The following is a 15,089-nucleotide window of genomic DNA, read 5'->3' as shown; positions in this document are numbered from 1 at the left end:
AAGGTCACAGTACAGTTCAAAGCCTTGAGGCAGCGGCAAACAAAAAGGTCTTCAGTCTCGATTTTAAAGAGGTGAGAGTCTGAGCAGACCTGCAGTTTTCTGGGAGTTTGTTCCAGTTATGTGGCGCTGAATAACTGAACGCTGCTTCTCCATGTTTAGTTTTGACTGAATAAATTATAATTATAAAATGTCAGTCTGCAGCTCACGTTTGGCGTCTAGGCTCGGACCCCATCACTCCGACCCCCAGTAGCCCCCAGTACAGCTCCAGCTGCCGGCCTGAACCAGCTCGCAGGCATCGCTCCATAAGTGGTAAATGATTTTCCTTCGACAGTCGACTTATCTCTGAGCTCTGACTACAAGGCTTGTGGGTTCGATTCATCAGGGGGCCGCGAACGAATGCTAATGTTGCTCCTTCTCTGCTGCATGTGTACGCTAAGTTCACTTAAGTAACTTAAAAGGTCAGTGGTGATGTGAGTTACTGTAAGTTAAAGGTGGGTCGTTCAGGACATATTTCAACTAAATCCATCCATCCATCCGAAATGGCGAGGGGCTAGCTGGTTAGCACGCTAACTTCAATAGATGTCTCTGCAAAACAAAACATAGACAAAAATTAAAGACTGTTATTTCTTTATTGTCTCCTGATAATTTAACTTTTGAACAAACATTTTGACATATTGCACCTTTTAAAGAGTCAACTAGTGCAGTCGGTAATACGTTCCTGATCTCTTATCTCACAGATGTTATCCACAGTTTGTAGCTGCAGATGTCTGCGCAGGGCTGAGAGGCGACAGTCTGTCTTTTAGGTGCTCACCTCGAGTTTGAGTTTAATGTGAGGAGGTGGACGGCAGGCTGGGTTTGTGTTTTCAGAGAGTCGACCCCTGAAAACTTCATCAGTTAAATGGATCAGAGTGGGTGGAGGTGGAGGCACAGAGGGAAGGCAGAGAGCTAATTTCCCTTTACTGTGGTCGGGTCGCTCTGTGGGAAATCAGCCATCAGCTTTGGTTCGAACCCAAAGCAATTAGAGGGAATGGAGCCGGACTCCAAAACAGATACTGGAGGATGTGGAGATGAAAAGCATTACATCACATGTTGATTGAGAGCTTCCTGTTATTCTGCATAATGTAAGTGATGTTTGTGGTCGTCTGCCAAATAAGAGGCAGTGTTTTTTTTTTTAATGTTGTAGTTTCAGGGGTTGAGTGCTCGGGACTGTAGGCACTCAGTAGAGCGCACACCTCCGCCAAAGCCGAACAGTCCCCTCTAATCCAATCAATCTAATATCATTATTTTTATTTGGATTGCATCAAACTGTTCTCACTCATAGATACCAGCCACTTAAATATGCCTGATTGTTTTCAATATCAATGCATTATCCCAAGAAATAACCAATATGACAAAAAACACCCTCTCTCGCAACATTAAAGAAAATGTAAAAAAAAATCCTGGGTCTGTCCCTTTATCTGGATCTGCACCAAAAGTTAACGGGGTCTATTCTGGGTCGAGACTCATCCTCAATCTGAGTTTAGTGGAAATTCGTTCAAGAGTTTTTGTGTAATCCTGCTGACAAACCAACAAACCAACAAACAAACAAACGAACATGGTGAAAATAAAACCTCCTTGATATAAAACACATTGACACACTAAACCAAGCAGCGTTGGGAAATAAGCTCATGATTTAGTTGCACATGTTAAACAGTCGTCACAACTGTTGTTAACTATTTATTCAGACAAGAAAAACACTGATAGTGTGTAAGAATAAACACAAGATACGTCTCATATTTAGTACACGTGAATGTTTGTAGTCCTATTTACAACAACATGAGGAGGACGAGCACTGAAGCCTCTTGTGGTCAAAACGAGTATTACAGAAACAAACACAAAAATGAGCCTTTTTTCATCTGTTTAAAAAAAAAAAAACAGGACACTTTTTCTTTTTTCACACATGAAAACAAAACGAAAATGTTTCCTGAAATTTTTACACATAAAAAAAAATTTCCACTAATGAAATCTTCTTATTTTATTCTCCTGAAAATTATTTTTCTCTCAAAAAAAGCAATCTTCACTTTCCCCCTCAGGGCTTCCGTACCACGGTGATGTTTTCAGACGTATTACTTTGGTCCAAAACCCAAAGAAATTCATTCAACAATCACGTAAAACAGAAAAATTTGGCAGCATTTTTGCTTTAAAATAAGTAGAAGAGCGTTCTGAGACTTTCTCCAGTAACGTCGTCTGCAGCTTGTTCTTCAGGTTTTCTTCTCCTGAGTTCAGTCTGCTGTATCTGATGTGCTGACTCACAGCTCGCTCATCAGATGGAGGCAAACGAAAAACAAAAGGCTCGCTCTTCATGCGTGGCTCCGTCTGTCTGTCTGTTGTCAGTTTTCATCCGTCTCCGTCTCACATTTTGCTCGGTGGGGATTACTGTGTCTCTATATATAGCAGCTCTTCTGTCGGTCAAGGACTTATTCTTCACAGGATTCAGGGAGGGAGCACCACTCCATCTCCCTGCTGTAATTGTATCAGAGCGCATTGAGTCAGGTCGGACGTTACCGCCTCTGGAGAGCAGCTGGGATTTTGAATCTCCATTCATGGTTCATGCAGAGGACTGCAGCGGTGATACCTGGAGTTATTGTTTATTAAAGGCATCATGGGAATGACTGGAGCTCTGTGGGTTCAGGAGCAGAAGAAGGAGATGTTTTGTGCAAACTGTTAAAAAAAACAGTTTAAAGATTCATATTTTATACATATTCGCTGAGGACCAGATCTCGTATGAGTACATGTTTGTGTTTATGTGTGACATGATCGGGTTGATTTCAGTCATGATTTCATCTTCAAGCTAAAAATCAGTGAAGCTGCATCGACGCCTCTTTTATTTCTCGGTGCTGATTTCCACAAATTGCTCGTTTTCACAGATGTTCTCTGCAATTAGGTGGAAAAAATATCAGATATCAGCAAAAATCCAACATCATACATCCCTAAAAATAACCAGAGGTGAGAAGTAACAAAGTAAAAATACTTCATTACTGTGCTTGATTCTATTATATTCTTATTCTTAATTATATTAATATGACGTGAGCTTCAGTTAGCTTTGACCACAAATGTCCTTCAGAGGGAGACTTTTTACTCTGATACTCTGAGTACATGTCAGAGCCTGTACTCTATTACTTTTACTGGAGTAAAGAAGTTGAATCAGTACTTCTACTTTTACCAGAGACGTATCTGAACTTCTACTGACTTTTGCAACCTCTGTAAATAATCTTTACTCCAGCAACATATTTTTTTACTTGTGAGAAAACACATTTTCTGCATTATGAGTCCTTTAAGTTCCTAAAGAGTATTTTCATAGTGTTGTCTTTGAATCCTTCTTCCACCGCTGATCCTCTGATCTGTGTGCTTCGCTGCTCTGTGTTCGTAAAGACAACAGCGTTTAGTGTGACATCTGGTCCACTCCCTGAAGAACCAACGCTGACATCCTCTGGTCCAACATCAACACCCGTCTATCCGAACACAAGTGACAGAGTGATGACTGTGATGATGATTGTGAGGCGGCTGAGAGACGGTCGCGTACTGACGAGCAGACAGATGAGTTCAGGAGTCACATGACAAAGGCTACTTAATCTCAGACAGATTGAGAACGACTGTAAATCTGATGCTGAGGAGGAGCTGACATGTCAAATCAAAAGTGTGTGTGTGTGTGTGTGTGTGACTGGCTCTTCATGTTGGGTCAAGCTGCAGCAGCAGATCAGATCTTTGTTCAACAATGGAAACAGATTAGTAGATCTTGCTGTCAACAACACGGAGCTTCAGAAGCTTTTTACACGTTTCTTTTTTAGGTTTTAACATTTATTTAAAATCTTAATGTTACTTGTGTCGGCCTGTTTGCCCTCAGACCGAACGATGAATCGTTTGTTGATGCTCTGACTTTTCCTCTAGCGCCACCATGGGGTTAATGTTTGTGGTTTTAAGGTGAGACTTTAAAGAAATTGACAGGATAACCGCTAACTGCTGCTCACTGAACTCTTTGCTTCAGCTGTGTTTGGCTGCTGCTGTTAGCAAGTTGCTCAGTTAGCTAAGTGGCCCTAACATAGTGAGAGAGACAGATATATAAATAAAGTATAAAGCTGAATGACTGAAGTCAAATGCCAAAACAAACAGGGCGGCACGTCACCAGAGTAACTGTTTTGTAGTGGTCCAGACTGGGAGCTGGGAGCACCAGGGTAGGGTTGTTGGTGTTCGGGCCACTAGCACAGGAGCTGTGGACCTTGAGGCTAGCTGGTTAGCATGCTAACTCCAGTAGATTTCTCAGGAACACTTTTCACAGACGTCATAATGTCAAAACCCGTCATTTCTTTCAGTCTGCTGATCATTTTAGTCAATTCTTAAATGTTTTCAACCAGATTTCTTACATATTTCACCTTTTTAATCTGTAAAAACTTCAGTTGTAAAAAAATAAATGTAGTGAAACAGAGGTTTGAAGTAGGAGGACAAATAAATACTCGCATTAAGTATCTGAATATTGTACTACAGTGCAGTACATGAGTATATTCCGTCTGTGCAGAAGATGAGAGAGCTTTGTTGGATTTAAACGTTGACCACAACTTGGCTGAATCTTGGTGTGTGTGGACAGAGTTGGGATTTAGGTTGCTGGGGGATTTCAGGGATGTTGCTAGGTCAGTGGATTACCTTGTAATAGATCTGTGGGAGGGCTGGAGGACACACACACACACACACAGGATGTGTTGGCTTGTGTTCGGGGGCTTTAATCCTTGAGACAAACATGCTAACTCCTCCTGACGCTGGACGCTACCATCTACACACTCTCCTCTTTTCTGCTCCTCTCCTCAGGTGTGAATAACGATGACTCCCATCCTCGCTGTTTGAACATGCTGCTTGGGTAGCGAAGCCGACCGAGAGGAGCGACTACCCTCATACACTCCTTCCCCTCCGCGCACACACACACACACACACACACACACACACACACACACAGTCGGCCCGATTCAACCACAGCCATGCTGATCAAGGAGTATCGCATCCCCATGCCGATGAGCGTGGAGGAGTACCGCATCGCTCAGCTCTACATGATCCAGGTGAGTGGACAACTGAATTACTAATAGTCAAAATGCTGTTTATCTCAAATTAAAGGATTAGTCTGGTGGCGCGGGGAAGTACGAGGGAGCGGGGGTGTGATTCAGATCATGTGCTGACACGAGTTCAGGTCTGTGTGTGGAGGCGGCCGGAGGTCACGGTGTCATCGTGTCGTACTGTAGCAGAACAAGAGCACTTTCAGAGGGTCACGGGGGCCCGTGTTGTTCTGCACACCAGATGGTGCTCCATATGTGGCAGGATTGTGTTTCGGTTCATAATTTGGTGCAAACACACACAGTGGAAAATTATAGAGAGAAAATATTCTGCTCTGAGTAAGAAGTGATTTTATTTAGTGTTTAAATTAGACATAAATGAAGGAAAAATAAGAGACACAACAAGTTTTTACTAACAGATATCAGCATGAAGCTGTTATTGATCACATTCAGTCACTGAACGTGTCATTTCATCTCTTCCCTTCTATTGCATTCACCTTTACAGCACCGCTGCGCTCCAAATCACATGCAACTCCAGTGGTTGCCAGTTTGTCGTAGCTAACGTCGCTAACACCAGCGAGCTAACGTTCGGGCAGTGCAGTACACTGGCAACGAAACACAGATACCACCTCATACCAACGGTGTTCCCCTGTTGGCTGACAAACCTCGTTAGAAGCTGGATCCAAACTTCACAATTCTGACAAACAAAACCATAATTTGGGATTTTAGATTAAGAATTTCACAATCATGAGGTCAGTGTGTGTAGGCAGTTCCTGGATGACGAAGACATTGATGCCCCTGACCTAAATCCAGTTGAGCACCTATGGGATGTTATGTATCGGTGCGTCCGACGCTGCCAAGTACGGCCACAGACTGTCCAGGAGCTCACTGACGTCCTGACCCAGGTCTGGGAGGAGATCCCCCAGGACACCACCCGCAGAGTCATCAGGAGCATTACTTACTGCTGAGTCACATTATGAGTTGCTTCATGAGTTGGATCAGCCTGTGATTTAAATGTTTGATTTTGAATCCAGCCCTCAGTGGGGTGATGATTTTGGTTTCCGTTGATCAAAACAAAACTACAAAGTGCTTTACGTGTCTGAACCATCAGGACCGCAACGAGGCAACAATAAAATAATACAAAAATAAAACGGATTACGGCAGAAATATAAGATTAAAAGAAGAAGAAGAAGAAAAATAATAAAACAGATGAGACATGTTGGAAATAAACATGACAAGATTAACTCAACTCAAAATCAGCTTTGATAAAACACATTATTAAATCCACACACACACACACACACACACACACACACACACACACACACACACACACACACACACACGCCCCGGACCCCTCCTCCTGCTCAGCGTCACAGTTGAGCACCGGTTGCCACGGTAACCGGTGACATCAGCTGCAGCATGGCGGGATGGGGCTGCCATCATTTGTTTGTGATATGGGCGAGAGACGGAGAGAGGGAGAGAGAGAGGAGGAGGACGTGATGGCGCAGCGGCGTTACCATGACAACAAGTCTGACTGTAAATACAGGTTATCACTCAGGTACAGGGGGGTGGACACAATAACATGAACAGCCTGATGTTTTAATAGATTTTGATTCTTTTAACTGCCATTTTTTTCGTGGTGGGAAAAAAAGTCAACAATTATGTATCAGTCCGCCGCTGAAAGTAGTCCCAGATATAATAAAATCTACAGTGAGCAGCTGTTGTAGGTAGTGAAGGAAACGAACATGTCTTCAGTAAGAACCAGTGGGCCTGGTGTTTAGCATTTAGAGTCCAGGCTTGTACCTTCAAACTATATCGAACCACAGGCGGTGTAAAAATAAAATTATACATTTTAACTCCCTCACCTCCTGTTTCCCTTTTTCTTTGCAGAAAAGTCTGTAATTCAAGATTTATAATCCATAGAAATATAATAAGAAACCCAAATATTTCAGTTCAACCTCACTGATCTATCATAGAAAAATGACTTCTGATCATATTTGTTAATTATAGCAGAGGGTGAAGCTAAAGTCATGCTAGCGAGCGATGCTGTATTGTTTTGTTACATTTTTTTCCTCATAATTCTGACTTTTTGAGGTTTTTTAATTCTCAGATTAAAGTCTGATGTTTAGCAGCTACAGTGTTACCCATGTTCAACGTCCTAGTTTAGATAAACACAAAGTACAGCTGACCTCTCAAGTTGATAACTTGCATAAAGACAATTATTTCTTGGGTGTTTCAAGTTTTCTGGCCTTTAAATATGCAAATGATGCATAATCTATTAAATATGCAAGTTGCATAAATGTCCAGAACAGAAATCTGACCTCAGTGTTTATTTTGGACGTTTTAGTCTGAAAGAAAATGGCAAAATAGCCAAAAATCTCAAAATGAACGAGAGCATAAAAAGCTGTTTTCCCCTGTAGTGTCCTAATTAAGATTAGAACAGAAAGATCTGCTGTGTGACATATTTTCTGCTCTCGCGCAGCTTTTTTTACACTTTTGCTTTCACGTTTGTATCCACTTGCTGCAGTGTGCGAGTCGTCTTTGCAGTTTTTGTTTTATTTAACGAACGAGCTGACAGTTTGATCCATGAGAGTTGTCTGTTGCACAGATTTGAAAAATGGCAGAGCGGCTGAAGGAGGGGGAGTATGAAATGTGTGAGCAGCCAGTGATAACGCTTGATGCATGAGGTTCTGCCGGTGCTCCGGTTTGGACTGAACGCAGGCCCGAGGAGCGGAGTTTTGTACCCTGGTTTATGCTAACCTTGCAGTGTCACATAAATTATTCAGGGACAGCTCAGCCCGGCAGAAACGAGACCCTCAGCGAAGCCCGACCCATTGTAATTCCACAGACGTGGTCCACAGTGTGTCTGCCCGAGCTGGTCTCTAATTGTACTGTATTTCTTTTCCTGTCAGCTGTTAAATATTATATTACATATCAGATTAGTTTTTCTTTCCCTTGAACAATTCTCATCTTCGTGTCAAACTGGACGAGTTCCTCTTCTCACAATTATGGCTCATGTAGATCTTTAGTGGTCAGACTGTCCGCTGTGTTCCCCGTCACATCACTGCATTTTAATAATGTACAAGGACTTCAGTAACTCTTTACTTTACTGAAAACTTCCTGAGAAGATTCCTGGAAAGTAAGTAAGTGATGTAGGCAGCAGGTGTTGAAAAGCATTGCACTCCTAAAAACACTGTTGGACCCATCATTTCAAAACAAATGATCCAGAGATGTTGATGTTTTTATTTCACTCATTCTTCTTCCTTTTCAAAACCTGGTGCATACATTACCCACAATGCAACTGAGCCACTGAGGGACATCACTGGAGGAAGTTTATCAGATTCCTGCAGCTTCCTCTGGAGCCACAAAAGGCTTCGTACTACTTTTTTTAAAAACATTTTTAGCGTTGTCATTGTGAGCCCGTTCACTCGCTGACGTTAGCTTGAAGTGCAGCCTCGCAGAGCTGCTGAGGTCTCGTTAGCTTCCTTCAGGCTTCAACAATTGTGTGTGTGTGTGTGTGTGTTTGTCTGATTTTGCTGACAGCCAAACACCAGAACACACACACCTCAGCAGCAGACGCAGCATCTTCGGTTTAAAAAAAAAGCTTCCACATTGGAAAAGTTTTCGAGTAAAGCCGCAGAAAGAGAAGTGAAGGTTACATCACCGCGAGGCGGGAGGGGCGGGGCTTGGAAACACGTAACTATGCCAACACAAAATAGCCGTTTGATGGGAACTTTAATGCAAACTCAACACTTCCTGTGTCCATTTCAAATTAAAAGCCCTTTAGTGTTATAGTGGACAGAAACCCTATCATCAAGAAAATACCATCTGTTCTCCACTTCCACTCGTCTTATTTTATTTATCATTTTGATGATGAACTGAAGTCGAATGGTTGTCGTGAGGAATGAAAACACGACGTGTCACAGTTGCCCTGATGGACTGTAGTGCTGCTACGCTCTCATTCACGGGCTCTTACATCAAACCGGTTTGTAAATGTTTAAATTGGCCCAACACCAGAAGACGGTACCAAAGTTATAGATCACCTCTATTGTTTTCATAAAGATCCATAAACCTGCTCGAAGTCTCTGGGGAGACGCTGTGTAGTCGACACTTGAGCTATGAGCTCTCAGATGTCATTAATACAGATCCTGTGCTCTCTCTGCTGTGCTGCAGCAGACACGAGGAGGGTAATTTAAAGCCCTTAGCTCCTCACCTAAATTACATTACCTGCTAGATTACAGCAATTTTCCAGCTGTTTGCCTCCTCTGACCTTCATTACTGATACCACCTCCCTGAAGTCTTCAGGAGAGGAGAGCTCCGTGTTCAATCTGAGCTCTCATTCTTGACCCCGAGCACCCCACTCCTCGCTGTTAATAATGATCACCGCGATTTGTATTCACGCTGTGCTGTTCCTGGACCCGCAGCACATTTACAGTGGAGGGAATAAAACAGCTTTTCAATCATCAGTTTGAAGCCAGAGTATAGTGTGTATACACGATGGTCACCTGGCGTGACTCGGCAGGAAGATTCAAATGTTTCTAGCCTTTACAAACAAAGATTTAAGATTTGATTCATTGATTTAATTACAGAGCGTCAGGTGCTTTATACTCTGAGGACCGGTGTGCAGACAAAGTATTTATCATGGATGTGCTGTTGGGCATGAAATAATTGGCGCCTGAAAGTTGCTCCATCGCTAGTGTGTGTGTTCATCTGGAGGCTGCCAGGGGGTTCCCTCTGTGGTAGTAATGGAGCATATTCACACGGCGGCCATTTTCCTCTGATGTCACGCCCAAGATGGGAATGCTGGGATAATGTTTTGATGCTGTTACAAGTCGTATAAACGTCTTGATGGATGGACGTATGGATGTCGCTGCTCAGGAGCAGGGTCAGGGTTACCACCATCATGGGCGCGGCTCAACAATCTGTCAGTTTGTCTGTTTTGGTCCTTGCGTCACGTCGGTATCTGTCCCCCGGTCCTTTGTTTGCTCCCTGTGTGTCTTCAGTGTTGCTCTTTTTGTTTCTGTGCTTTTTCCAGTTCCGGTTTGTTCTGACTTACATTTTTTTTTTAATTTCTCTTGAGTCTGTTTCTTGGGTTTTTCCTGCCCTTCTTGTTATCTGCATTTTGTTCTTGGGATTTCAGCTTTACATTATTAAAGTTGACTTTGTGACTTGTTTTTTTTTGCTCACCCGTCTGTCTTGGTCTCTTGCATTTGACTTCCTCTTTTGCCAACAGTAAAAAAAAAAAGACACAAAGTATTAAACCTCGGACCATGAAAGATACCGACCTTGATCGGATTAGGTATCGGTCAGGCAGTGGTCAGTGTCACTTACTAAGCGTTATATCATCTGCAACTTGTTTTTAGTTTCTTGAAGACGTTTCAGCTCTCTGTTTCTCTACATCTGTACGTCAATGAACAGAAAGCAGACAGACTTGAACAGAAATAATCAAACCTATTGATTAAAATGTAAATGTATGTTGTGTAACAACGTGTATAAGATGGCTGAAATGCAGCTGAGGTTTTTACAGAAGCTTTCGGCTACTAATTATTTTTTATTATTGATTCATTTATTGATGAGTTGACCATAACAGGGCTATGAAATCAAAAGTTCCCAGCACTCATGATGTTCTTGGGTTTGTTTTGTCAAGAATCTCAAAATATTTAACTCTATAGTGACATTAAGCACATTTTATTAACTGGAAACAGAACGTTTGCCTTTTATTTTGTTAATAAATTGATCAGATCATGAGTAGAAACGCCTAATCGATTAATTAAAAATCATTCCAGCACTGGTCTGGCCTCTCCTGGGCTCCTGCGTCTCATCCTGGAGGGGTTTAATGTGACTCACCGGCCATCTAAACTCTCTCTGTGCATTTACATTTGCTGAGTGCTGCCACCCAGACGCCTCCAGTCTAAATGGAGAGCCTCTTAAGGAGATGTAGTGTGTTTATAAACTGATGCGGTAATCCACGGCCCCCTCTGTGAATCAACAGGCTTAATACACGGCTCAGTCTTACAGGATCTGTGGGCCTGAACCATCTGCTGCCTTTTATTAGAGGAAACCACAATCACTGCTTTGACCTCCTCTACACTGTCTCCTTTTAAAGTCGCCTCACCTCGACTCATCAGTGGAAATTAGTACGGTTTAAAGAATAGGAGTGCAGGATTATAAATAAAAAGGTTGAATGTGACTAAAAAGCAGTTTCTTTTTTTCTCTCCGTGTGGCAGCTGTTTTTCTCTCCAGCTCATCACTTTGCCTCTGCTGCATCATCCATGCGGCTCAGAGAGGAAAGTGGATTTCGCCGGGTTGAACACCTGAGTGAGAGACAGGAGTGCTGTGTAAGGGTGGCAGGGGTTTAATTGGGAGTCAATGGAAAGGAGGGAGGATGAGGATGTGTGTCAGCGCTGAGTCTGGATGAGGATGGACTGTGTTTTTTTTTTTCACACCAAATTAGCTCTCAACCCCACATTTACCACCACGACTTGGAAATGGAAGGAAAGGTTCTTCTAATTACTCATTAATTTAATTGGTCTACCTGCTTGTTCAGACGAATGAGCTTTAGAGTTTCAAGTCAAAAGCAAGAGCAAGATCTGCGATTCTCCCAGTATTTTGTTTTCTCCACCCACGCCTACTTGTGCCAATCTGAAGGAAGGAAATAAATAAATAAATAAATAAAACACTTAACAGATGACACAGCTAGTTTAGCATTAGCCTGTAGCTGCACCTCCACGTGCTGACTGGAAGTGGAAGAAACTCTAACAGCATCATGGATGTTGGGTTTATTTTCTTTCTCAGAGATCCTTTATTGATTTATTTGGGAAGAGGGTTCACTCTGGACACATTTTTTTAGAAACTGAACTTTGTAACAAACTGAATTTCTCTCTCTTGTTGTTTATTGTTGAATCACTGAAGGCTGGTGTTTTGTGTTGAACTCTGGAATCTCTATTTTTTTGTCTAATCCTGACCTGCAGAAAGCCACCAGGGTTAAGTGAAGCTGTTGTTGTAAAATACCTTGACTATATTTTTAACTGGGAGAAGAAAAGTGAACAGAATCAGAGGAAGAGTTAGAGAAATATCAGCAAAGCCTGAGGAGCCAAGAAACATTTTACAACTAAAAACTTTGATGTTTTCAAATGTGAAGCAGGTTTTAACTGAGGCTTCGTTGTAAAAGATGAAACACGGTTGATAACCACATCCTCTTCTCTCTGATCGCTTGTCTTGTTCCGTCATTCTGACTTCAGTCATCAGGAAGTGAAGCTCTGACAGTCGTTGACACTGAGAGGTGAAATGGCGCAGAGAGCAGTTCAGCTGGACCAAGACGCTTTCTCTTGTTCGATCTGTTTGGATCTACTGAAGGATCCGGTGACTACTCCCTGTGGACACAGCTACTGCAAGAACTGTATTGAAGGTCACTGGGACACAGAGGATGAGAGGAGGATCCACAGCTGCCCTCAGTGCAGGAAGAGCTTCACACCGAGGCCTGAGCTGCTGAAAAACACCATGTTAGCAGCTTTAGTGGAGGAGCTGAAGAAGACTGGACTCCAAGCTGCTCCTGCTGATCACTGCTATGCTGGACCTGAAGATGTGGCCTGTGATGTCTGCACTGGGAGGAAACTGAAAGCCCTCAAGTCCTGTCTGCAGTGTGTGGCCTCTTACTGTGAGAAACACCTGCAGCCTCATTATGAATCAGCTACATTTAAAAAACACAAGCTGGTGGAGCCGTCCAAGAAGCTCCAGGAGAACATCTGCTCTCGTCATGATGAGGTGATGAAGATGTTCTGCCGTACTGATCAGCAGTGTATCTGTTATCTCTGCTCTGTGGAGGAACATAAAGGCCACGACACAGTGTCAGCTGCAGCAGAGAGGACTGAGAGGCAGAGAGAGCTGGAGGGGAGTCGACAAAACATCCAGCAGAGAATCCAGGACAGAGAGGAAGATGTGAAGGTGCTTCAACAGGAGGTGGAGGCCATCAATGGCTCTGCTGATAAAGCAGTGAAGCACAGTGAGAAGATCTTCACCAAGCTGATCCGTCTCATGGAGAAAAGACGCTCTGATGTGAAGCAGCAGGTCAGATCCCAGCAGGAAACTGAAGTGAGTCGAGCCAAAGAGCTTCAGGAGAAGCTGGAGCAGGAGATCACTGAGCTGAAGAGGAAAGACGCTGAGCTGAAGAAGCTCTCACACACAGAGGATCACAACCAGTTTCTACACAACTACCCCTCACTGTCAGCACTCAGTGAGTCTACACACTCATCCAGCATCAATATCCGTCCTCTGAAGTACTTTGAGGGTGTGACAGCAGCTGTGTCAGAGGTCAGAGACAAACTACAGGACGTCCTGAGAGAGACATGGACAAACATCTCACTGACAGAGACTCAAGTTGATGTTTTACTGCCACAACCAGAGAACATGACCAGAGCTGACTTCTTAAGATATTCATGTGACATCACACTGGATCCAAACACAGCATACACACAGCTGTTATTATCTAAGGGGAACAGAAAAGCAACATACAGGAGACAACAACAGTCTTATTCTAGTCACCCAGACAGATTCACTTGGTGGGAGCAGGTCCTGAGTAGAGAGAGTCTGACTGGACGTTGTTACTGGGAGGTGAAGAGGAGAGGAGGAGTTGGTGTAGCAGTCGCATACAAGAACATCAGCAGAGCAGGGAACTCAGAGGACTGTGGATTTGGATTCAATGACAAATCTTGGATATTAGATTGTTCCACAAACAGTTATAAGTTTCATTACAACAAAGTCAAAACTCCCGTCTCAGGTCCTGTGCCCTCCAGAGTTGGAGTGTACCTGGATCACAGTGCAGGTATTCTGTCCTTCTACAGCGTCTCTGAAACCATCACTCTCCTCCACAGAGTCCAGACCACATTCACTCAGCCTCTCTATGCTGGAGTTCAGCTTAGCTGGTCTTTTGAAGACTCTGCTGAGTTTTGTAAACTCAAATAGACAGAAGTCATTTCAGGGTCAGTGGGTTAAACTCTGTGTTTCATTTCTTCACTTGTTGTGTTTCCATCATTGTTGCTGAGAGCTGATTGTTGTGGTGTTTCTTCACTGCACACAGATCAGCTGTCAATCAAACATGATGGGCGGTACTTTGACGTCTTCTTGTTGTTCTGTAAATGTTGGACTTTCTTCAGGCGGCGCTCCTTCCTGTGTCTGTTCAGCCACGGAGGCTCTCGCTGCTCATGATGACTTCAGTGTACATCATCATAATCAATAAGGAGATGCTTCATTATTTGCTTGTACATAGCTGAGATTCTGCTCCAACACACTGATTGTGTGGATGAAGTGAACCTGTTCATGAAATCATTGAACAAGAGTGGTTTAACAGACTTTACTGATGGACGTGTCAACAAACTGGAAAGTGTGTCCATGTTTTGCTGTTTTGAACAAAGGACGGTTCAGATTTTGATTCTCTTCATATTTTGTTCTGTTCACTTGTTCTTCCATATTTTGAGGTGCGGGGCAACTCGTCTATGACTCGTACTAAACCTTTGTATGTGTCAGAGAAAAGAGCAATAAGACTTATAAACAAGGTGGATGAAAGAAAACACAGCAACAGACTGTTTATCAGGTCACACGTGATGAAATTTAAAGATTGAGTTGATTTGAAAACGTTATCAGTCGTGTGTAAAGACAGAAATCAGCTGGAAATCTACAGAGGTTGTTTATATTAAGATCACATTTAATTTTAAGAGTCTGTATGATGTAGTACATTAAAGCAGAGACACTGTGACGTAACATGCTGCTCAAATATTCAATTTAAGAGGATTTAAAAGAGAAATAATGAGACGTTATGAGCTTATTGAGTCACATTTATGTTAAGATGACTGTTATTGATTGTATCTGAGTTGATTTGTGAAAATAGAAGTGAACAATAAAGTGATGTCCATCAGTATCTACAGTATCTGGTGTTATTATTAAGAAAGGGGCAGCTCAGAGAGGTTTTTCTTCTTCCTGCTCCTGTTTGGTTCATTGAATGTGTTGAAGTGTAAC

At 42.8% G+C, this 15,089-nt stretch overlaps 2 protein-coding genes across 4 annotated transcripts in view; both read left to right on the top strand.

Moving 5' to 3' along the window:
* pitpnm2 (phosphatidylinositol transfer protein, membrane-associated 2) overlaps positions 1-15,089 on the top strand; it is a 58,286-nt gene that overhangs the window by 14,495 nt on the left and 28,702 nt on the right. For 2 of the 3 annotated variants that reach the window (XM_084383506.1, XM_084383507.1), the window contains one exon: positions 4,840-5,084. In XM_084383506.1, coding sequence (XP_084239632.1) covers positions 5,007-5,084 — 78 coding nt within the window. In that variant the 5' untranslated portion in view covers positions 4,840-5,006. Of the gene's footprint in view, positions 1-3,069; positions 5,085-15,089 lie in introns of those variants that run through there. The other variant, XM_084383510.1, reaches the window with a different exon arrangement.
* LOC311275195 (tripartite motif-containing protein 16-like) lies at positions 7,263-14,252 on the top strand. Its single transcript, XM_084383519.1, has one exon. It carries the CDS (start codon positions 12,366-12,368, stop codon positions 14,037-14,039), a length of 1,674 nt encoding a protein of 557 aa, XP_084239645.1. The 5' UTR covers positions 7,263-12,365; the 3' UTR covers positions 14,040-14,252.

The sequence above is a fragment of the Pagrus pagrus genome (genome assembly GCF_965226575.1).
Source record: "Pagrus pagrus genome assembly, chromosome: 19".
Classification (NCBI taxonomy): domain Eukaryota; kingdom Metazoa; phylum Chordata; class Actinopteri; order Spariformes; family Sparidae; genus Pagrus; species Pagrus pagrus.
The sequence above is the reverse complement of the archived record's forward strand: the minus strand, read 5'-3'. Positions and strand labels throughout refer to the sequence as shown.

Coding starts and splice junctions, on each gene's coding strand:
- LOC311275195 (XM_084383519.1), top strand. CDS start 12,366: ATGGCGCAGAGAGCAGTTCAGCTGGACCAAGACGCTTTCTCTTGTTCG.